The 24,659-nt window shown below is 34.9% G+C and overlaps 1 protein-coding gene across 5 annotated transcripts in view; it reads right to left on the reverse strand.

Annotated features, from left to right (window-relative positions):
• The window catches only part of FUT8 (fucosyltransferase 8), a 123,268-nt gene that overhangs the window by 60,256 nt on the left and 38,353 nt on the right, over window positions 1-24,659 (reverse strand). For 3 of the 5 annotated variants that reach the window (XM_034062223.1, XM_034062219.1, XM_034062220.1), the window contains exons 3-4: window positions 13,748-13,842; window positions 1,609-2,032 (exon numbers count right to left, since the gene is read on the reverse strand). In XM_034062223.1, the coding sequence (XP_033918114.1) occupies window positions 1,609-1,811 (203 nt within the window). In that variant the 5' untranslated portion in view covers window positions 1,812-2,032; window positions 13,748-13,842. Of the gene's footprint in view, window positions 1-1,608; window positions 2,033-9,137; window positions 9,156-13,747; window positions 13,843-24,659 lie in introns of those variants that run through there. The other 2 variants (XM_034062222.1, XM_034062221.1) reach the window with 2 other exon arrangements.

The following is a 24,659-nucleotide window of genomic DNA, read 5'->3' on the forward strand; positions in this document are numbered from 1 at the left end:
AAACTTTTTGACAATGCAGTTGTTACCATAATTTAATAAATTAAGTATACGAAACTACAGCCCACTCATGGCCATATTACTCAAGGTGAAGATTGTCTATGCTTAATATGGAGGGCACCTAGTCAATGGCATTTCTCTGCCTCTGTGCAGCACCACATGAATGCCAAGGTACTTCTTCAGAGTTGACATGTGCAAAACTAAGATATTTGTTTTTCTAGGCTAAGAAGCCTCATCAGCATATAGTCATATCTATAGAAACCAGGAAGAGTGCAGTGAAAAGAAACTTCAGTAAGTCTATCCAGCCTACCAGATCAAAGAGCCCTGGCTACGTGTGAAAAGTAGAGAATGCATCAGAAGAAACATCAAAATGGGGTTCAGGGGAAAGGTATTAATTTAACTGCTACAGAATCCATATGTGTGATTTAATTCAAATGAAGGGGAGAAACAAACTGACTTCAAGGTAAGTTAACAAGAACAGGACTGGAACCACAAAACATGCTAGAAAGGAAAACAAAGAGATTTGTGCAACTTGTTATTTATGAGGCAAAACAGCAAGGTATAAAATGCAAAATGGCATCTGCTCCTAAAGCATATTAAAAAGTAAGTCCAAAATCAGTTTCTCCTTGCCAAGCAAGAACAACCCAACAGATATTATGAACACTTAGCTCCCCGTGCCTCTTTCTCTCCATGTCCTACACATGAGATCCTGGCCAGACCACTGCTACAGATGCCTTGGTGCTCATGACTATATAGTTATGAAAGAGAGAGCAAGTAAAAATAAACATCACTCTACCACTCTCTAAAATCTTGTATTGAGCTTTGCTCTTTTACAGCTTGAACAACACATGAAGCCTTCACACTTGTCCACATCATCCATCAGGACTTTTACATTGCATGTGGTGATGTCCACTTACTTAGGGGTCCAATCTGACTCTGGACACATCCTGCCTAACAAGCTTTCACTTACAATTTCTTAAGAAAGGAGATATCATAAGCCTATGTTGAAACCTGTCTGTCTGAAAAGAAGAAAATACTTTAAGTTGTAATTGTACCCACCTATAATGTAAGAAATAATTGTAACCAGAGAGATGATCCTATCATTTTACAATTATTGCTACAAGCTTAGCAGCAAAGCAAGGAAAAAAAAATTAAGTTAAAAGAATTCACATAGTGCCGCAGTCTGCTGCAGCTCATCTTCAGCAAGCTGTATGAATGTTTTCAACACTTCTAAAATGAGCACTATCAGATACTGCATGCATAGGTGTCGAGAAGGCATGAGCTGTTCTAATTGGCTTGAACATCGTAATTATTACACTTGCTTGAAGTTGCCATTGAGGAGTTAATCACCTACGAACTCTGCTATTGTGGCAGTAACACTTGGACACCATTAAATAAGACTCTTAATTAATGACTAGATTAGACCAAAAGTAAATGTGTATTATCTGTTTAAAGGTTTTGCAATATATTTCCAGTCAGTTACAAAATTGATTAAAACGCTTTTGTGTATTTTTAAACGTTAAGCATGATTTTACAAAAAAATAATAAATTACAAGCATGTTACATATGGCAATCCTTTTCTGAAAAGTTTTAATTGCTTTTGGATCCTACCTGAGAGATTCTGCCATCCGCCTTAAGTCTTCATTTTGCTGCTTTAACCGTTCAAGTTTAGCAAGTATCTTGGATAATTCACGACTAGAGTGATCAGGGTGCTCACTGTCTCGTACCAAGTGTCCACCAATATAAAAGAGTAAAGTTCCCCAAGCGAAGAGGATGAGCATGATCCAACGCCAGGAACCAGTCCATGGCCGCATTTTCAGAAGTTCAATTCACTCCAGAACTGCTTCTGCTCACAAAATAACGAACATTTTAAGTCCTTATACTGTACAAAAGTGGACAATTTCAGTTCCTTTGCTTCACCACATTGTACCAGAAAAAAATTACTCGGTGTTTGCCTTACTGCAGCTCCTTAGAGATGATCCTTATGGGTCTGTACACAAAATGCATAAATATCACATCATTCTTCATTTATATTCTGTGAAAAGAATGAAAAACAAAGAGATTACAATTCTGATATATAAAAATATATTGAACTGCAACTAAGATAAATGTATTGTCATTAACATTCAGGAATAATGATAGACAATGCTACTACTTTTTGTCAAGTAGAAAAAGAATAAAGCTTTTAACTTTCCACAAAAAATATGCAGAGTTCATGAATGAACCATATAAAGAATATGCAATTAATTCTGTGCTTGAAATGGCCAGAAGAAATGTTATGTTTCATAAGACAAATATTGACCAATTCGAGTTTCATTTCATACATTAAAACAGTGGTAAACTTAATAGTCTCCTTTAGAATCACCAAAGAGCTTTTATTCAATTACAAATACATCTTCATTTCTTTCCACTTTTATGAACTCTCTTCTCCATTTTTATCATGGCGCCCACCCTGTAATAGAAGAGTTACTGCCATTCTAACAATACATTCTACTGTGTGCAAGTACATTGGCCTAACAGCAGCTCTAATATCAATTAAGCAATGTGCAAGCACTGCAGAGTGCAAGCAGTAATTTCTAAACAAATCCAGTTATAGCCTACTCTTAAATTTACAGTCACCTCTGAAATGCCCATTTAAAATTAAACCCAAAATTGTATTTCTTGCTTAAAAACTGCAAGACAACACTTGTCTCTTTACCCTTCCATTGCATTTGCTAAAACAGATTAGAACACTAAAAACTTCAGAGGTAGAAAAGAGGGAGATTTCAAGTAGAACGCACATGGCACTGCTATACATTTGAAAATCAGGCATGACTTTAGAAACCTGATTTTTAGGAACATTCTTCTTCCCCTTTAAAACTATCAATCCCATCTTGACAAGTGTGATTGTTAAAACTATATAAATGCAAAAAAAGTACTCAAAAGGCAAAATCTTCTCTCATCTAAAGATACTGCACCATTTAAAAAATTGCAAAATCACCTCACCTCATTTTGTACCTGGCAAAACATCATTTAATGAGTGTAAGAACCTCCTCATTTAGAACTGATTTGAAGATTTTAACTGATCAGCATATCCAAAATCTTAAGTATTTCTCACTTCTTTTCCTCTTTCTCTGCAATGTAACTTTTCTACCTTTTGCAAAGGGCACATACGTGCTCTTTACACTCCATTTCCAAAATAACCTGTATTTCCAATTCTCAAATCTGCAAATCCACCATATTTTCTCCGAGATTCTATACACATCCACCTTCTCCCAAATTATTATTCTCTGTTTAATCCTTTTTTCATCTTCTTTTTTAATTACAGTTGGCCTTTTTTTTCTGTTCCAACTCATTTCAAGTTTATAGAATAGACTTTCCAACTTGCAATAACTTCCAAATTTACCCAGTCACAGAGATACGCCTGGAGCATGCACTTCCAGGTAGGAAAATTCTAACATAATATTAAAATACTGAAAAAAATCTTGTTATCTTCCAGAAGGGGTTTTGTATGTGTGAAAGAGGCAGAAAAATTCCACTTAGGATTAGCAACATGGTACACAAGATAAACTATTTGAAATTGAATATTACTAATTAAATGGAAAACATTTGTAGTAACTCTCTCAGACTTTTCCATCTAATGTATCTGTGACAAGGTGAGCATAAGCAGATCAATTTTATTTGAAAGTAATGTCAGAATCCCACACGTGGAGTATACCATTTTCTACAGATCTCTAGGAAAACTATATACAGCTTTTGCTTTAGGCTTGGCAAAAGTGTGGGATTGCCTTCAGGAAGACAGTGGTTTCTTCATCAACCTTTGCAGATCTCAGTACAAGTTAAAAGAATCCGTATTATATGAGAGTAAGCCATTGCCAACCCCCCCAGAGAACTGCTGCTCTAAGAGAAGCAAGCCTAGTTACTTGAAGAAATGATTAACATAAAAAACCCCCATGGACTGACATTTAAGGTTTAAGTGTGAAAGTATTCTTAACATCTCTACTACCATCACCCAGAAAACGGTTGATGTGGTTGCAACATGCTAAGTGGATCACAAAGTCTCTGAAGGCATAGGAGATAAAATATAGAAGGTGTCTTCAAATATTCCTCTACTGACTGGCTAAATATTATGCAGGGAAATGTAATGAGAATAAACAGATGCTACAGACCTCATAAAATTACTGCTTAAGAGAAAAGCTACTATGAAAAACTTTTGACTTAATTATAAGCAGTTTGCAGAACTTAGAGAGTTTCTGCTACAGGATCACTTTTTAGTAGTCTGTATAATATACTCAGACAGGATCTCCTTCAAGGAGCAACAAAGTAAAAAAGCTCTCTATGACTTATTAAGTTCAAGAAGAGGAATGGTTTTAAAAGAGAAGTGGACTTCATGCTACCTGGAAAGATAATGGTCCTAATTCAAACAACTATTATAATTAGCAAGAAAGTATTCTTTCAAAAAGTTACAAGCATGCTCAAATGATTAGATAAATTCTGATACATTAAAGAGAAAAATTACTGGAGACTCCAAGGTCAATAAATGGTTAAGAGCAAGTAAGATCTGTTTAGAATACTTTGCAAGGGAAATACTGACTTCCATTTTTTCAATCTGTTTTTCATAACACAGGAACTTAGGTAGTCTCACAAATCAGGTACCTTCTTTATAAGAGGAAGCATCAGTGTGTCTCAAAGAGTGTTAGTAGAACAGGCTATCAAACAAATCCACAAAATTAATATAACAAATTGTCAGGAACAGATGGTATTCTTCCAACAGTTCTAAAGAAGTTAATGCAATAGTTTAATTATTAACAGTAGTGTGTAACCTCTCACTTATAATCACCTTGTAGCAAAGGAACAGAAAATGAAAACTGCAAACTGAATTCTCTGCAAGGGCTACAACAGGGACCCCAGCATCTACAGGCCAGACAAAAATAATATTCCTGTCAGGCACACTGGCAGAAATAATCAGATGAAATAAAACTGCAGACATAAGGATGAATGTAATCAAAGTCAAAAAATATACTCTTGGAAAGAGAAATTGAGCCTCATAAACTTATTGAAGTTCTTTTGAAGATGTGAACAAACACACTGTCAAGAACAGACAGAACCAGTTCCAATGCTACGCAGTTGACCTAGTGAGTGTGGATTTCCAAATTTCAACAAGGTTCTCAAATTATTTCAAAGGAACTAAGGTGGATGGAAGAAGAAAGTTCATCATGTGAGTCACCACTCCATTAGAGGAAGCTTACAGTAAGACTAAGCAATCGGTTTAAGTGGAAAGAATGATCATGGACTTCACTGGGACTCATCACAGAGCTCATACAGTTTAATATATACATAACTGATTTGGAAAACAAGGCGAAAAGGTAATAAGTTTTGCATACAGCAAATAAAAGCTGATAGCAATGAACTGAAGGCCATCAAGACACTGTCTAATGAAGAAATAAAATGTAAGATGAAAATTCACTTTATATCAGTGTGTGGAGTTGTGTATAGATGACTTTTGAACCATTATCCATCAGGAACGGACTTTAGCTGTGATAGGTAATTCTATAAAATGTCAGCTCAGCATTGGGCAAAAAGCAACCAGGTCCTTTCAGGTTTAAACAACAACATAAAAAATTGCAAAAGTCATTAATGGTGTAAGAAAGTAAACAGTACAATCAGTCATTTGCTATTACTTCTAGTACATGGGAATAACAAGTAAAACTTTCTGCTTTGAATAGGTTAGAAACAAAATGAGGTATCTCAAAACATGCAATTCCAGCATGAAACTCATTTTGATCAAACACTGTAGGTGTTAGAAGTTTACATTTCAAAGGCTATTGGACCATTTCAAGGAAGATTAAAATTTTCATCAAAGGCTACCCACAAACATAGCACCCAACATTCTCAGAATCCCAAGTCACGTATTGTTAGAAACTGGAGGATGTACCAGGGTAGTATCACCATAGTTTCATGGTTCTTGCAGTTTTCCCTAGACATCTACTACAATTGAGTCTTGGATATACATTAGGCTAGATAAGCCTTTGATCTGATACAGTGCAAATATTTCTACAAATTTAAAATGTTAAACAAACACTATTTTAAGAGTTATTAAAGGTTTTATCCTATCAAACACAGAGACCACATTTTAAAAGGGCTAACAATCCTACATTTACTTTATAAACAGACATTTTAGAACTCATTATTAATAAAAAAGTAACTTTTTGAGTGTTTGGTTTAAAAGGATACACAGAAACTCAGACAGAAGAAATACCAGACAGTCTTTCAAAGGAAGAAAATGGGAATGATAACTTCATCAAGTACCTGACTGTGTTTGAGGATAAGATTGGTTAAGTATTTCTGGCTCTCAAGAGCTTATAACATTTGCAAGTGCATATAGGGAGGAAAAACCCTTGTTATTGATGTCCCTGTACATCCTGAACAATTAATGGTGTGATTATTTTCAAGTACATTGCTCTTGTAGCACCTTCACTTTGCTTTTATATAAATGATTGCAAAGTACTGACAGTTCGAATTTAACATTCCTTAATAGCAAACCTGTTCATACTTCCTGATAATAAATAATATTATGTCTAAATCAATTAATGGTCTTCCTATTTTAAAGAACACAGAGCTCTGCAACTACTCTGAAGAATATCTTATAGTATGCAAAAGATCTGATTCCTATGAATCTCTGATGATATCACTGTTCTTTTTATATGTTAGGTCACAGAACAGCTAAAGTTAAAATAAAAATGCCAAACTATCAGAATAAATAGGAAGAACATTCTGAACTAACATTAAACAGTCAGCCTGTATGTCAAATGTGGTGTATCTAATTATACATGAGTTCTAGCTGCTCTTAACTACTGGCTTTGTACTGCAATGTGCCTTTTGTATTTTTTCTTCCATTTTATACTGTTCAGGGAAGGCAAAATGTCGAAGTATTTCAGTATTTCAAGGTCCTTACAAGACTTTTACATAAATTAAACAATAATAAATAAAACAGTAACAAAAAAATAAAAGAACAAATAGGGAAACAAAAAGGAAAAACGATCACATTTTTCAAACTGTTCAATTTCTACAGATTGTATCAGCTTTCTGAAAGACCTCCACATGAAGATGTATACCACAGATACCTGCCTGACAGAAAGTCAATATGTAATGTCAATATTTATCCTGTTTTAAAATTTTATAGCTGTTTATGAGTTTTCATATTGTAATCTAAGCTCAGGACTTCAAGACTGAAAGTACAAGGCTGAAGTTAAGAGAAAACAGCAGCAGCCCACAAACCCAGTAACTCAAACCTGAGATTTATCGTTTCGTACACGGTCATTAGCATCTTCTGATCATAGAATTATAAAATCACAGAATAGTTGGGGTTGCAAAGGACCTTAAGATCATCCAGTTCCAGCCTCACACTAGATAACTGAATATCAAAATAAGAGCCCACCAAACCTAAAGGTGTGGAGAGAGCAGCACCAATAAATATAATTTACTAAGCAGGAAATAGGAATATATCTGAATAAGTGTTGTTATTAAATTATGTTATCATACAGTGAAGAGCCTTTATCTAAGACTAGTGTGTTACATTTCTTCTACCAAAGGAAGTAATGCTTTTTAATTTACTAGTTATCCCCTGAGATTTACCATGATTTCTTGTTATATATTTACTGGATTTACCCATAACCTTGCATTTTCCAGTACATAAGCACATCAAAACATAATATATTGACATCTAGCTAACCAGCATTTTTTTCCCTGCAATTTTAGATTAGTGCTTGCCTCTATTCTAGGGGATCCTGAGAATGATTAAAACATCACCTTCTAAAAAACTTAATAAGGTATCTCTTTTATCTCTTTGAAAGAGCTTACCCTGGGTTTTTGGGGTGAACAGGACTGTATTCCTCTGTTCTTCCAAACAGCTCTCAGAATTATCTCTCCAGCCATCTTTCAAGCTAATTTTAATTTTCAGAGGGCTTCAATCTGATCTCTCAGGGAAATCACCTCTTATGAATAAGAACCCAGCTACCCACATAAATCCCTGTCACAGCACTGATGCAGGTGCCAAGTGTTAAAGACAAAGCTCAGCAGAAGCAGCAGCATACAACAGGACAGTGGCATAAGAAGCCTTAATGACAGTATCAGTATGGGGCTAGAGACACCACAGTGAAATTAGTAACCTTCAGGGATTCCCGAATGTAGGATTGTAAAAACATAGTGTTTAGCCATTATGAAATAAAGCAGTTTTGACTTGCATAAGCAGGGGAAAATCTTCCACATATGAATGCAAAGGGTCTCCTGGTTCCATATGAGACTAAAGATGACAGCTATGAAACCATCTCAAAATAATGAGAAATAGATAGATAATGGTGGCAATCAACACCAAGGCTTTTCATATTTAAATGTAGGAGTTTTCTGGCACTCCTTATAACTTGATTTGTTATTTTAAACTCCTGTTTCAGCTACTAAAGAAATTAAACCAATATCAGAAAAGAGTTTTGTAGAATAAGAACAAAGTAATGTTAAAAACAAATGCTAAGAGGAATGCAAAGTAAGCTGTTTTTCAGGTTTAATTTAATCCTGTAGCTCTTCTATAAAAGGTCAATACAAAATATGCACTATCATTCAATGAAGCAAAAAAGTTCTGATAGGTACTTGCTGTTCTAAATCATTAGGAATACACAATCCCTAATGCATCAGTTGAACAGAAAATAATACTGTGAGAAAGGAAGTCAAATTAAAATTTATTTGCTGCTAAATGCATAGCATAGAAAATATGTTTCATTTCACTAATTTATTTAGACTCCATTAAAGAGAAGACAGAATATTTACATAAAAATAAGGATCTGCTTCAATGCCTTCATCAGGAAATCAAACTGTGCATACTACACATGTACACCACAACTGATTGTAAGCATACAAAAATGTTTTGTTGTCAAATTAAGAGGGAAGATTTGGTTAAAAACCATAGCTTTGATGCAAGACAATGCAGTGTTTACAAAATGACTAAAAGAAACCGTAAAGAGAACATTAACTTAATTAAAAATATAATTAAAAAAGAGACTGAAGTATAATTCCAAATTCATCAGGAGAAATAATATGCATCCATGTTGAAGTTATTTTGCTATAGCAATGAAACAATGAAAACATAAATATTTACTATCTTTCCTCACCTTGTTCCATAATGCCTTCTGGTTATTTTAAAGCTCTAAAAGGTACTCACAAATTAGAAACTTGAACAGGCGAATACCATCATTTCAAGGACATCTTACATGATTTAAGTTCCATATTAAATTATTATTCCCACCATGCTTTCAGTAACAAATTCAGTGATGGAATGGAGAAGTTTTCAGTGCCTATTTCAGCGTGCTATTCAGAATTATGGCCCCAGAAAAGTGTTATGCTTTTTCTTGACAATGTAGAGTTTCAAGTTATTTTCAGTTCATGATTCAGTTCAAAGCAAGCTAAGCAAGTCTACTTCTGGCTCAACCACCTACTGACCTAGATTCACTCAAAAAACAAAGTGTACCTTATGTAAGATAAAAAGAAAACAAATTACTCATGAAGGAGTCTTTAGCAGTAGTGATGTACAACTTTCATACATCAGTATAGCTAATATAAACAACATTATATTAAATGGCATTTACATCATCTACAAATCTTTTTTCATAGTATGAAGCATGAAATTCACTCCACTGTCAAAAGCTATCACAATGACTTATCATTAAGTGTGAATCACTCAAAAAGCAAGTTACGCTGGATGTGCAACTTAGACTGACCCTCCCCATCACCATCAGTTTTGATCAGAAGGAAGTTACTACTTTTAAGATTTCACTTACTACAATTATCTTCTTAGGAAAGCATGTAAGGAATGGTAACCTGTTTTGCTAGAATAAAAACCCAAACAAAAACAAATAACTTTACAACTGAAGTTCCCATGTAACAATGATCTAATCCTCTTGATAAAGGATTAGAGCTTGAAGAAATAATGCTTTTAGAATGTTATAATAAAAATTAGGATGAAAGGAAAAAAAAAACAACTAAATGTCCCTGTAGTGTAACCTTAATCTTAAGCTAACAATAGCGTGTGCACCTTTAACATAGTAGAATAAACCAAACTGTTCTAACTTACTGAAACGTAGAGAGAAAGGAGTGTTTGGTTGATGGAGGTAGGAACATCCTGGGACTGATAACAACTAAAGAGACAATAAATAAGACCAAGGATGCCAGCCTTCAAGATAGCAGTGGCACCCAGTGTGGAGACTGCAACAGAACAGAAGCAAGGACATACCAAGTGCTAACTCGGTATTAGGACCTTGCAAGCTTGCGCAAGCACTGAGGTCATTCAGTAAACACAGTGAGGAAGACTACTGATGACCACCAAAAACCCCCATTTAGCAAGAAAGCACATGCGTAATTAGGATGCAAATATTATAATTAGTTCCTGGAAAAGCTATGAATAGGCATGAATATGCTAAACATATAGCCACTGTCAGCAAGTATCGGGTGTGCTCAGCTTTGCGAAATGATTCATTTGTGCGCCCAGCACTGCAATAAAGAATGCTGCTTTCTAAAACTCCAAATTGAGTCTTAAGAGAGTTTCTCTGACCGACTTTTACAATAACAATAGTGTTTGATCCAAATAAGCAAAACTTGCAAGTATTATTCACAGTGTACACAATGCATTCTTTATGAAAGCTGATATATTATTTGATTAATTAAACACCAACTTCATAATCTGAACTAGGTCATATGGGTAAGATTTCTTCAGTCAAATGCTATGCCCTAGTATTTCAGGTAACTGTGCCATAGAAACCTCTAAGTTTCACCTAACAATGACAAAAAAAGATGGATTTCCTTTTTCCCCCATTATTGGAAGGCTGCTTAAAAACTAAACATTTCAATGCTTAAAATTTCAAAATTAAATTTTTATGTTGTTAATTTATATTTTGCTTTCTTGAATTAGTACAAACTCAGTTTAGAGAGCCCGGTTATTGCCCTATTTGTCAGAATACAGAAAGCAGCCTTACACCTTCCCACATTTTCATACTAGTCTGAGTCTTATACGCTAACTTAAAAGCACTTCACTGGGAGAGGCTTACAAATTCTCCACATCTTGCACCAGCTCCTATTCTGATTAAGTCTTTTAGGAAAATCATGAATTGGAATAATGTACATAACACACAAGGTGTTGCCGGTGTCTTGTCCGAAATAAAGACTTGCTTTTCTCTCTTGGACCTGCTTTCTGTGACAGGACTGTATTTCTAGGACTAGATTTGTCTTCTTCCTAACCACATTACTCTGGCAGTCCAGCAACCATTTTGCAGGGACATAATAGCTCCAGTTCTTTTTGCACCTATATCTCTTCAAATTAGTATGCTCCCATCTTATATACAGAAATTCCAATTTTAATCCTTTTGTGTTACTATACTTTATCCCATTCTATGAATCCAGCATCCCAAGTAAAAAGTTCTTGTACATTTTTTGTGACCTCCATTATAACACTCCTCTACTTTCTGACCTATATTTTCTTATAATCTATTACCTTTTTATGACATTGTCACTACTGAAAATGCCCAAGCTGAATAACAGATGTAATCCACCACACTAATGGTGTCTCTACTGCAGCGTAATACTCATCCTCAAATCACAATTTCTCATTACTTCATCCCTTCAGCTACTTCGTTTTCCAATGAATGGCTCTACCCACATTTTCTCTAACTCAATATACAATCTTCCATGTGCCAAGAAAATGCTGAAAGGAAGTCTGGGAACAGAGTTTCTCCCCAGACTACATTTCATTAGGAAATTTTCTTCACTGAAACAGTTAATAAGCAAAACGAGACCAAGTGAACAATCTTTGGCAAACCCATGTTGCATTTATCTCATCTTCCCATTTCATCTAGCCCTATTTTGCTAATTGTCTGTTCTTTCAATATTTGTCCCCATGCTTTGCATACTATTATGTTCAAGCCACAGCTAGTAATTATTCCTAATTCTAGCATTCATCTATACTAATCTCAAGAGACTTCATCCAATTTAGTTCCAGACCTTTTAGAATATTGACTGTAAACAATTTAGAAAGCATTTCATTCATCCATAACTTTTTAATTGCCTTTATTAATATACAAATTACATACATGATTTTTTTCAACCAGAAAACTGAAATCCATTCATGCAACATGTATTAATGTTTGTGTTATGAAAGTATCCAAAATGAAGATCCTTTAGCTTTCTAGTCGAGTTCACTGTTTTCAGTTATAGTTTTATTTTTCTATCCATGAGAATTATCCATTCCCCATTTTTTGTGGAACAAGGACATAAATTTTGTGGTATTCCACAGGTATACTTAATTATTGTGTCAATTTACTTCTTTTTTCTTAACTTCTGGTCACATGTATCACAAAACTTGAGATACATAATCATGAGACTTGCTTACTATTTACTCCTACATCCACACCATCTTCACTACTGTTACTCCAAGAGCTTATTTTTCTGTCTGTATAGATTGATCTGAGCAATTTGGGTGATTTTTCTCTTCATATACTCCAAATAATTTTACATAAATAAATATGATCTCCTCATCTGATACAATCAGCAGACTATTCTCAAATTAAACATTCTCTTAATAGAATTTGCCACCCTTTTCAATTTCATTGTAAGTGAAGATTTATTCAGTACTGAAGCCTTCATATACTATAATTTTGGCTCTTCATCATAGAAAACTCCCTGGCAGGAAGAGACAGTACTAGGGGACTTCCTTCACTATGTGCAAGCTACAGGCCCACTCATTTCATTTGGTTAGGAAACAAAATAAAACCAACAAGAACAAACTTAGGAGACAGATGCAATGTTATTTATCCTTCCTGAAATGTGGTTAGAGAGACGCTGTTACTGAATGTGGAAGCCTGATGATTTTTCACACTTACAACGCTTACGAAGAAGGTAAATTGCCAGCAGTGAGGAACTAAAGCTAGATTCTAAAAGAAAGATTACCACTTGAGAAGAGTCATCTTAAGATTCATTTAGAAGTAACAGCAGAATACATATTATAATACAGAAAAGAAATTTGGAGCAGAGGAAAAATGAACCCTAAAAGATCTTGGGATTATTTCTGAGTTTCTTTGTATTCAAAAGGCTCAGCTGAGCAACGCGAAGACTTTTTTCAATTTAACCGCATAAAAACCTTATAGCTGAAAATAACTTTGCAGAGTTTTAAGAAGAAAACAGCTTCAGAAAGGATGGAAGAGGAAGAAAAAGACAAATAGCGAGAATGTCCAGTAAGCAATCTTGTGCCAAATTGTTGTTCTTTTAGGAAGTCAAAACATAAGCATTGCTAGTAGAGAGGTAGTTGCTCTTTATAAACTAATTCTACCCTACAGTCATAGGTAGTGATTGCAACCAAGATAAAGCCAGCAAGAGAAGATGAACACACGTAGATTATAAACTAGAACAGTCTGGGCAGGTTAGTGAACCCTCCATCTCTGGAGACCGGACACAGGCCTGAGCAACCTGCTCCAGCTGACCCTGCTTTAAGCAGTGGGGTTGGACTAGACCATCTCCAGAGATACATTCCAAAGTATCAGCTATTTTGTGACTCTGAAATATAAGAATTCCTCAAGAATGTAATTTAAACAGCACTTTTTACAGCTTTTGCTGTGGGGAAAAGCAAAAAATCGAAAATCCATTAACATCCAACTGTACAAGGTATATTATCTTTCACACAAATAGGAGTACATTTTTAAACATCATAACCTCACAACAAATCTGAAGAACAGCTTACCCCCTCCGTGACAGCAGGAAACAAAACACAATTGCATCATTGGCTTGGAAGTTAACAAGTAATTCCACTAGTCCAGCAACCAGTGAAATTAGTAACTGTTTAAAAGAAAAAAGGTCTTTTTAGTTTCATATTCAAACAGAAGTGCTTCACATTCTATAAGAACATCTTCTTTTTGATTTTCCCTTGCATCCTAACATTGAGAAAGAACCTAATTCATCTTAAAATACCACATTTTCTACTTTTTATTTAACTCATTATGGATTTTCCACAAAGATCAATTACTTAATCAGAATATTTTTAACTACCATCTTCCATTATACTTAGATTAGATACAAGGTAATCTAATGTGCAATCAAATAATTAAATCAAAGATTTTTTAGGCCCTGTATTGATCTAGTAACTTGTACAAGGCAGTCCCACCAAACTCTAGTTTTCCTGGTATTTGCCAACCCCAAAATGATGTTCAAAGTTGAATTTATTAATATTTACAGATACTATCAAACTTGCAGCTGAAATATGCTATAGAATTGGAATGCAAGATATAAATCTGCATAATCAATTAAAGCAATTCAGCCTTTTAACACTTTTATCAAAAAATTCTTTCCCCACCTCTAAGCATTAATCCTCGTACAAAACACCAGTTCAGATTTTGAAATGGGGGAAAAAATATCAGGGATGGAATACTTATTTTTAACACTTTTTTAATTGAGAATATTTATCAATATTGTAATACTATATTATGTATAGTATATATAATATTCTATAATATTATATATATAATATTATATATATAGATATTGAGAAAACATAATACAAATAAATGGAATAAGCTTTTAAAATAGTTCCATAGCAGAAGAATACAATTCTCCAACTTTCAAAAAAAATCTTGCAATCTTGCAAAAAAAAATCAGCTCTCTTCATCTATTCTTAACCTAAAAAAGTAATCCAGGTCTCCTGACAAAATTCTTCTATGTTCATTTTAGTATTTCTTAGAGACAACACAGATATTGTTCCAATCCCTGCCTTTTGTGAATTCTAGTGATACCTTCAGATATGCAAAGGTTCGTATTTTTTAGAGGTACCTTCCATTCTTTTTTACAGTACTGGGGGGCAGGAAGCATTCTGCTTGTTTGTCCACAATCATTTTAATGCTTTTTCAAGATGAATGGGTCAGACAGGGCATCACAGAGAAAGGGAACATCTGCATTCTTTGGAGATATCCTGACCAAGATCCAGTCTGGGAGGTTCAAGAAACTATACAGTATGGCAGTCAAGAAAATCCCAGTACAAGAGCTTGCAGCCCAAGCACAGAAATTGCAGTGAGGAGCAGGGAGTGGACTACCTGACCTTACACATAATAGGAAAAGCTTCCAGCAGAGCAGAGGGCACTGTGCACTTCGCAGCTTAAATCGCTGAATTAATAGTAACCACTGGAAGTAATCAGTGGAAGTAACAGTATACTCGCAATAACAATGTGGCAGGAAAAAAGGTGTTAAGAAAAAACTGTTCGTCTTCCCTATTCACTGAGGTCATAATACTTAAAATGTTAATTATCATAAGTGTTATCCTAATAAAACTTGGCACTTTTTAATTAAAAATAAAAAAAAAAGAACATTTAGTCTCCCTTCAGGAGCTATTTTATAAGGAAAAAGCCTAGGCAGAAACACATCAAAATAATGGCCAATGAAGGGTCTTATGCCCCTGCAGTTATTAAATTTATTTCCACTAAAAAGAAAAAGCAATGGAGAGCAAAGTTAAGTAGTTAAGTATTACTACTGATCATACTTTAACCATATAGCTTCTGGTGAGAGATCAGGGGAAAAAAAGACTAAAAAACAACCCACAATTTAAGCGATTTCACTATCACAGACCAAACATCCTCAAAATGATGCACATCCAATGGTTCAAAGAGACACAAACCCACAGAACTTGGGTTTTTACTGAAGGTAAACACAGAGCACTGATCTTGGAACACCTTCACAGGAGCCAAGACCAAATCAGAAGCAAGAACGTTTTAAAACTGATAAAAGACTTATGTCAACAATACGAACACATGGTATTTACAAATACTAAGCACTCCTTTGTTTTAGATAGGGTAATAAATACAATGCTTACAATTTTTGTGGCATTACATTAAAAAGCTTGAAAAAAGGTACAATATTTTCTCTTTTTTTGACATCTGAAGCAATTTTAAACAAAAGAGGGAATTGCATCTTGAAAGGCAAAGAGCAGCTTACTTGTCAAATACATGCAAGCTTTCCTGTCAAACACTTAGACAAAAAGTGACTGGTGATTTTTACTTTTGGAAAGATAAAAGAATTAACTGCAAAAACAATATACTCCTCCATGGACTACATGGACTCATTTTAACAAGCAATGGAGAAAACAGTCTTCAGCTTTGCAGTCCCTTTTAACTATTAAGATATTAACCAGAAACACAGTAAAGTGATGTCACCTTTTGTCTTATATGGACTAATCAAAAGAGAAAAATTACCTTGGCAAACAAACGGTCCAATTACGTAAGAGTGAAGGTTTATTTATCCTCATTTACTTACTGTATTGACTCCATGAAACCCTAATCTAATATAGCCACAGTCAGGAACAGATAATACAAATTCAAGCATCAACTCTAACATCAAGCATGATCTTCCTCCAGAGTAGTAAGTTAATTATCTACTGCTAGCCCTTGTAGAAATCTCATTCCAAAAGAAAACAGAACAGTGGAAATCTGTAGAACCAATGTAGTAAAAGAACAGAGTATGGAAGACAGCAGGACATAATTTATGTTAAAAAAGAAAGGATTTCTGACATTGCATTGCTTCTTACACTTGCAAGGAATAACAAAATCCAGCGATTAGGAGTTTAACCTAGATAAATTCAGCTCATGAGAGGGAAAGGAATCCTTAAACCTGTAAGTGTCTAACAGCTAAAGGAACTGGCCATTGAAACAGACAATTTAATGAGGTAATGGATTCTTGGTCTCACATTCCCTTTAAATTGAAGCACCAAAATTCTTACAAAAAGTAGTAGTTCAATCAAGAGGTTGAAAAGAATTGTGCTTTCTGCCCTGCATTAGATGACAGCTGATGAACAGAAATAGCATGTCCCTTTCTTAAAAGAATTTAGAACTTATTATGATCTTATGAGAGCACCAAACTTAATACCTCTAATTCTGAGAAATACTTCTGGAGATCAGTAATAAGGAACAGAGAAGGCTAATCTCCTTAGTCCTTCAAGCCACATACCAAAATCTTAACATGGTCAATATCCACATAGCATATCACATAGTCCGAAAAGACAGAGTGCTCAGAATCTTCCCTGAGCAAGACTTGGTGGAATATCCTGCCAAAAGTCACTGCTACTGGCTGACTTGGTCCAGGAGCTGGAGTTTTCCATTAACCAACAGTTGCTGCATCAGCGTGACCCCACTACTGGACACATTGTGTGATTCTAAAATGCGAGTTGCATTTAAAGTGCACATAAGCTACAGATTTACCATCACTTCTCTAAAAGAATAGACACCAAAGCACTTTGGCACGACCTAGTTAAAATGTATTCAAACATACTTACTGATCTTGCTAATCATTTAGACAACCTTTCAGATACAATGGCCAATTTTTTTTTTCCCTAAAACCCACAAAAGAGCTGGTTTAAAATTAAGCTTTCCAAATTTTATCAGACATTTCTCTTTAAGTCAAGCTGAACTTACTAGAAGCTTAAAGAAAACTGCTGATTTGTTAACATCACTTAGAACACATAAAGGTAACAACTTTCCTACTTCATGTGGTTGCAGAGCCCAGAAATCACAAAGTAGAGATGTTTCCCCACCCCCAGGCTAAAATGTTACTTTGTTCCATTAGTTTTGCACCAGAATCCAAATTTATTAGAATCAGACATACAAGTGCGTTTGTTTCACTGCTTTTCTGGGACCAAAGCACGGCTGCCACTTCTGAGTGGGACAAAAAAAGATGGACAACCTCTAGCTAATATTTGATCTTCCCATTCTTCTTGGTGCTGAAGCTCTCCAATAAATCTTCTTTTCAACCAGCTTATCCATGTCATTTCTTAACGGCTACAAACATCAGAAGCAAGATCAGGTCTTTCTTCTTCTGGCTGGCATCAAAGCAACATTCAAAAATCTAATAACCAAGAAGATATCATCAACCTGTTCACCACTCAGCTGGATCTTTATAAATCAAGATGAAAAACAAGCAGAACAGAACTGCTGAGTTTGTAATACTTACGAAAAAAATGTATGACACTTTGCAGCCATAAGAAAACTGGAATGCTATTTGCAACCAGGACTATGTTATTTGCAAACACAAAGTATAGTCAAGGCTATATAGTATTCAGTAGCTGGGAACGAAAAATAGTGTCACAGAACTGAGCTAAAAGCCTTCCTTGTCACAGATGGGAGGCTTGGAGACTGGGTGATTTGACAACCTAGTAACAGAAATGCCAGAATACAGTTTTGAGTGGGCCCCATTAGAGAAAGAATGTCTGAAGTGTTCATTATCTAAATAATCATACTCACTTTGTATCACCATTTTCTAATTTAAATTGAACTGTGTTTTCTGCAGTGCTTTTATTAGAACAAGACAAATTTTACTGAATATTGTAAATACTGATCTTGCTATACAACAAGGAAGTATTTGCCTTAATTTTAATTCCACTATGCCACAATATATATATATATATCATAACCTGTAAAAATTCCCCTTGGCACCTTAATTTTCTTTTATACACTATTCTGTTTTCATAGATAAAAAACTTCTACTTTAAGACACTTTGGCACTCTCTACTTTACACACTACAAAGCACAATAAAGAGATCTAATGGGCTAATTCAAGTATGGGAATCAATTTATGTGCATTAGCATATAGGTTCATGCTGTCTAATTTACACCAATTTACAGCTTTCACAGAGCTCCATGCCACCAAAACTTGATTGCTTCCTGTATCTGATCTTCACCATCACCACAGCTCAAGTGAACTGCTGATCTAAGATCTATTCTTTTATTTAAAAATGAAGGAACTGAAAAACTCTAAGTGCTTTGTACAGTACTAAGGCTATGAATAAAACAGGATTGTCAAAGTTGCAAGACAAAACCTCACATAAAGCTGCCAACAGCTTTTCCTCTTAAAACTGGTATGACATATTAAGCAAAATGACTGACAAGTTTAAAACTTCCTGAGTTTAAAACATCTTTAAATGCATTAGCTTTTTGTTTAACTCCTTTTATGTCAAGCGTTAAGATTACACTGTTGATCATAATTTCCATATTTATTTACCACTATCACTAATTCATAAATTTGCTGTCAAGCCATGGTGTGTTTATCAGCCTTCACTGTGAGCTATTTTCTTTATTATGCAAGGCTGGAGTTGTGTGTGTGTCTGTACGAGTATTCATGTGTGTTTCTATTTATCAACAGAAACAAAAGGAAGTTGCTTGAATTTTTTTAACAAAGAATATTCTATAAAATGAACATTCTAAAAGGTAAGATCAATTAATTTTTTCATATAAAGTCCATAATTAAAACAATGTGAATATTACATAGTAAAAAAGGAATTAAAGGCTAAATTCGTGTATTTTCTCACATGTAATTCTAGTGAAATCCCATTCCTGTATTTCAGACTAGTAATAAGGAATATAATGCAGGATTTGAAATATTGTTTTTTGAAAGGCCAAACACTAGGAAAAAAACCTACAATCACATGTTTTTCTATTTCCTAGACAAGCTTGCAATACTATCCACAAAGCCATTAATTTAATAGAATTATTGCATATATTTGGGAGAAAAAACGGTGTTTTCTGTTGCAGTAAACACTTTAATAAGGATGTGACCATATCATGGCCAGCTGCTCCTATGTTTAGCAGTCCTCTAGTAGTATTACAATTCCTGGAACTGGCAAGTTAGGCTTTTCCCACCCTTTTATACCAGCTATTATCTTCTTGTTCATACTTTCAGTGTAAGGGGGATTTTAGCCCTTCCCCTAAACTTCCTTTATTCCTGAACAGTTCAGTCTAAGTCTAGCAATCATAGCATGAGGCGGAGCTCTCCGTGGTGCTGAGCAGCCCCTTGTGGAAGTCACAGCCTTGCTCTCACTCTTGAAAGAGTCTGGCTAAAGCCCAGCCACAGGTAATAAATCCAGTGCCAGTCTGATGGAATCTTGTTTCAGCAAAATGAATCTCAGGAAATAACAACTGAGAAAGGTAAAGGGGAGTCGGGATGGCAAAAGAGTTCAGCTCCACAGGAAGAGAAAAATCCCCCACAACTATCAATCAAGAAAACAATAAAATCAGTTTACTACCTCCAGTTGGAAATTACAGACTTATAATTAAAACTAACGTCTCAAACATTATGTAGATACTCTTAATCAGGGACTGTAGCAGTAAGACAAGGGGTAATGGGTTTAAACTGTAAAAGGGGAAGTTCAGGTTAGATGTAAGGAACTTCTGTACTGTGAGGGTGAGGCACTAGCACAGGTTGCCCAAAGAAATGGGAAAGGGTCTAGTGGTGAGGCTTCCCTGCCCAAGGCAGGAGGCATTGGAACTAGATGATCTTAAAGTCCTTTCCAACCATAACTTTCTATGATTCTATGATTATCTACCCTGAGGCATTCAGAACTGAAGTATTAGTTTTTGAAGTTGCTTTTGCCATTATCAGAAGATTTCAGACAGAGAGATGCACTGAACAGACTTTTAAAGACCTCAAGCAACTCCATCTTCCGCTCACAAGTCAAGGGGCAATGAGAAAGAAGAAAATTTTGAGGCAGAAATGGTTTCATAAATCTGATAGTAGATGATACCAACATTATTCTTAAATGGGGGTTAACTTTTTGATGACAGGGATTCTAAACGACAGAAGAAGGCAGGTTATAACTGTGAGGCATTAAAATACCACCCTTTTAAGATAACAAGCTGTTTAATGCTATTGAAGGCTCTCTATGCTGACCTGGCTGCTAAGTGCAAAGACAGAGGATTTTATAAGGAAGCTAGAAAGTCTTTGAGAAAATGCTGGGAAGGAGCTGGAGACTTCAACTCCACACCCACTCCCAGAAACAACACAGAACATAGCAGAAAAGAACTCCTTGGAGTACAACTTAAATTGCTTTATAAAAGATCATAATGACCCATATTTTGCTCCCACTGACATGTATTAAACCAAGCAGAGAGGTAACTGTGAAGCTTAATTGGAAGATACTAAATTGGTAGCATGAAATTCTTGAGGAGCGAATTCTCTTATGCATAAAAGCTACAGCAAAACTTTTTAAAAGCACAACAGAACTAAAGGACATGTCAGAGATTCTGTAGGGCCAAATGAAGTTTCAGTTGTAACAGAACAACTTAAATACAGGACCACAGGAGGAAAGCTAAATTAAGTACATACATTAGCAGTTAGTAGAAAGGAACTGAAATTGATCCCTACATTGAAATCTTTCTTCACAAAGATGACCGAAGAATTTTTGAAGCTTAAAATGACAGTAAAAGGACCAAAAACAAATCACGAGGAATAAACTGCGAGGTCCACATACCTATCCTAATGTAACTCAACTAACACAAAAACATGAAGAGTTTCACAGTATCTTATCGCTTAAGATTCCATAACAACGAGAGAGAATATGACCATCAGTTTTTCAAAACGGCTCTAAGACCTGAGAAACAACAGATCAGTAAATACAACTGCTGTATCAGTTAATAATAGGAAACTACAATACACATCAGAAGTAACAGGCACATGGATAAACACCAGGTACTGGGAAGTAATCAGCACTGGTTTTGTGAGGGAATTCATCACTCAGAAGGTGGCTAAATTTTATGAACAATTAAATTAGCATGAAATTAAGGAAGATCTGGTTGATGTAACACATTTGGATTTCCAGAAGGCACTATTACATCGTGAAACTCACTGTCATTAAAATGTGGGGGTTTGGGGTCTTTTTTTAAACAGGTATGTTAAAAAATAGACTTAAATATTCTTGCTAGAAAACTACACCCATGGATATTATACTTTTCCCTGTCTTAGAAGGACCCAGTTTCTGGAAGCTCAGAGGGTAAGCTAGAAGGAGCATGGCAGCTTGCTTCCACTCCTTCCACAGATAACTGCTACTGGCATTACAGAAGGACAGGAAATCTTTTCAGACAAAACCTGAAATTAAGTTTATTTTACAACTGACTTTTTCTGTTTAGATCCTACACAGATTTTTCAGCAATGACTATGATAATCTAGATAGGTGAAAAACAAAACTGAAAGAAATTGCAGCAAAATACAGTAAATCAACACTGCCATAGAATTCAGTCCATTTTGATACAGTTTTGGTACAATTATCAAGAGTCTTCGAAACAGCAAATATAATGATCATGAACTTCTGAAGCACCAAAGTTAGAAATTGTTGTAACAATTTCTTTCGCATTATTCTTTTCCATAAAAGCAGCAGCAAACCATAGAAAGAAAGAAGCCAGAATGCAGCTTTGTAAAAACAAATGAAGATGAGGGGACATCCTACAGCCTAAGCATTTCTACAGAAGAAACATTATGAAAGTTGTTTGGATGGTGAAATAAAACACAAAAAATAACTTACCTGTAGTTATAAAATGGCTTATTTGTACTAGTTTGTTCCCTGTGAGCCCTGATACTTACAAGAAGCATTTTGTCTGACAACTTTGCTCTAATTAGAGATTCATCATAGCAAATTGATTGAAAAATCTCAATGATTCATTTTGCAAATACTATGTAATTACTATGCTCTTCTGTGAAATAATAGGGCGTTACTGGGACAAACACACTTATGGGCTCCAAAAAGCAGGCTATTCAGGAAACAAAATCAAGGAAAATTTATAATTGTTTATTTCCAATTAGTAGTTTCCAAAAAAAATATCATTTGAAACACAGAAACAATCTGAGAACATTAAGTACTACAGAAAATATACTGAGTGCTTGAAACATTGCTGTTTCTTCCTAAAAAGTTCCTATGGTCAGCTTCAAAATGTTCTTTCTGTAGGCATGCAGTCCCTTGCAGATACATCAAACACTTCTGCTCATCACAATAAAATCAGCATACATTCAAATTGATGTCATGTTTGAGCAGGAAGGATGGATAAGTTGGCCTCTTGACTTACAAGAGCTAAACCTATTTTTATGTGATTTTTTTTATATCCTAATGAGACCTGTGCTTATGAGCACTATGTATTCATGTTTTAATTTACAAATCACACCATTTCATGTGTACATTTCCTATTCTTAAATAGTAAAGCCTGCATAGGAGACTACTCTTTTCAAAATGGTGTAATAAATAAAACTGAGCTCACAGGCTGTAACATGCTGCTACTGGCTTCATTCAGTCCTCCTATATTCAAAGGATTTATTGTTCCTGCTTTGCACCCCTAACTTAGATCCCAATCCTGCAACTGGCATTCACAGAAGCATCTATACATAACTGAAGTGTCAGCTTCAATTACTATAACAAGTGTTCTCAGAAACTAACAAAGCAGAATCCCTGACTACCTCTGAAATGTGATTTCACACATTTTAACTGGTCTGAGTTATTTCTTATCTTTTCAGAATGATATTCAGTCACCAACTTGCAGAAGACCTATTCATATTTCCTTTTCTATTTAAATGCTTTTGTGTGATGTCAATAAATAAACTATTTATTAAATTCACTTACCAGGGGCAGGAACCACAGATTACACACATCACATTCTCAGTGCAATAGTGCCTGATTTTTGTAATCATGTTATATAGAGTAAAAGATTGAGACTGCCAAAACATCAAAACCCACAGGCTTCATTCAAAATTTAAGTAATCATAAAGCATTACATTTGAAGTCTGCTGGGGAGAAAAAATAGATTAAGACACTAAAATTTGTTTTCAAAGTTCAGGGAACACTATATGCTTTAGAATCTAAAAATTCTTAATGTATGCTGTTCAAATATCCCAGAAGTGCAGTCCATAAAGAAACAGAAACTGTTCAGTAGACAAATAACACTGACGAAGTGGTAACTGATTTTCTCCCCACTCTTCATGCATCTCTGCAATTTTAACAGTACTACCAACATAATAAGCACTGGGATCCATTCTAAAGATTGAAGTTTTCAGATATACCAGTTCTACAACAGCTTTTGCCCTCTGCAGATACAGACTTTATAAAGACACAATCAAAATTCTAACTGAATCATATTTTATGACCTTGTTCTCAATCTTCTAATGTCATAAACATCAACTTGTAAAGACATCAGATTCAAAATATCTAAGCGTTTTGTTACAGTATCTCAGATGCAATTCCCACTCTGCCTCTTCTGCTCAGTTTATTCAGACTTGCATAAACTTGGACCACATACATCTGTTTTCATAAAGGCATCAACTTGAAAAGAAATGGAATACTAATGTGAATAATTTGTTTCGCTAAAACCAGTTTTCTAGTTTCTTATGCCACCTTTTCAGGTGTAAATTAATTCCACACAAATGACTTTAAGACTATTAGTAGCTGCCATTGCATTTATTTGGAATAGAATCTTAGCCTTTCCCTTTATCTACTTAAACACATTGTATGGCAAAAAGAACACTCACACTTTCTTTCAAAGTCACTATTTCTTGGCTTCTTCTTTTTAAACCATGAAAGTTTCTCTATGAAAAATGCTCTATGCAATAATGGATGGAAGGGAAATTACATACACTGAGTTTACCTCACTGTGATTTGCCCAGATGCCTCGAGAGAGAAAAATAAAAGATTTCAGATCCAGTTCTTATAAATCCAGAAAACCCTGAGTTTTTGGATCTTTATTTCAGTCATACACAAGAATCTGTATTTTAAAGATACCATTATACCATGCTATTCATAGTGGTGATGGTAGACAAAATTTAAAATAGCATTTAGTGATCAAAAACTCAACTCCAATAACTTTCAAAAA

This window comes from Melopsittacus undulatus, chromosome 4 (assembly GCF_012275295.1).
Source record: "Melopsittacus undulatus isolate bMelUnd1 chromosome 4, bMelUnd1.mat.Z, whole genome shotgun sequence".
NCBI classification, from domain to species: domain Eukaryota; kingdom Metazoa; phylum Chordata; class Aves; order Psittaciformes; family Psittaculidae; genus Melopsittacus; species Melopsittacus undulatus.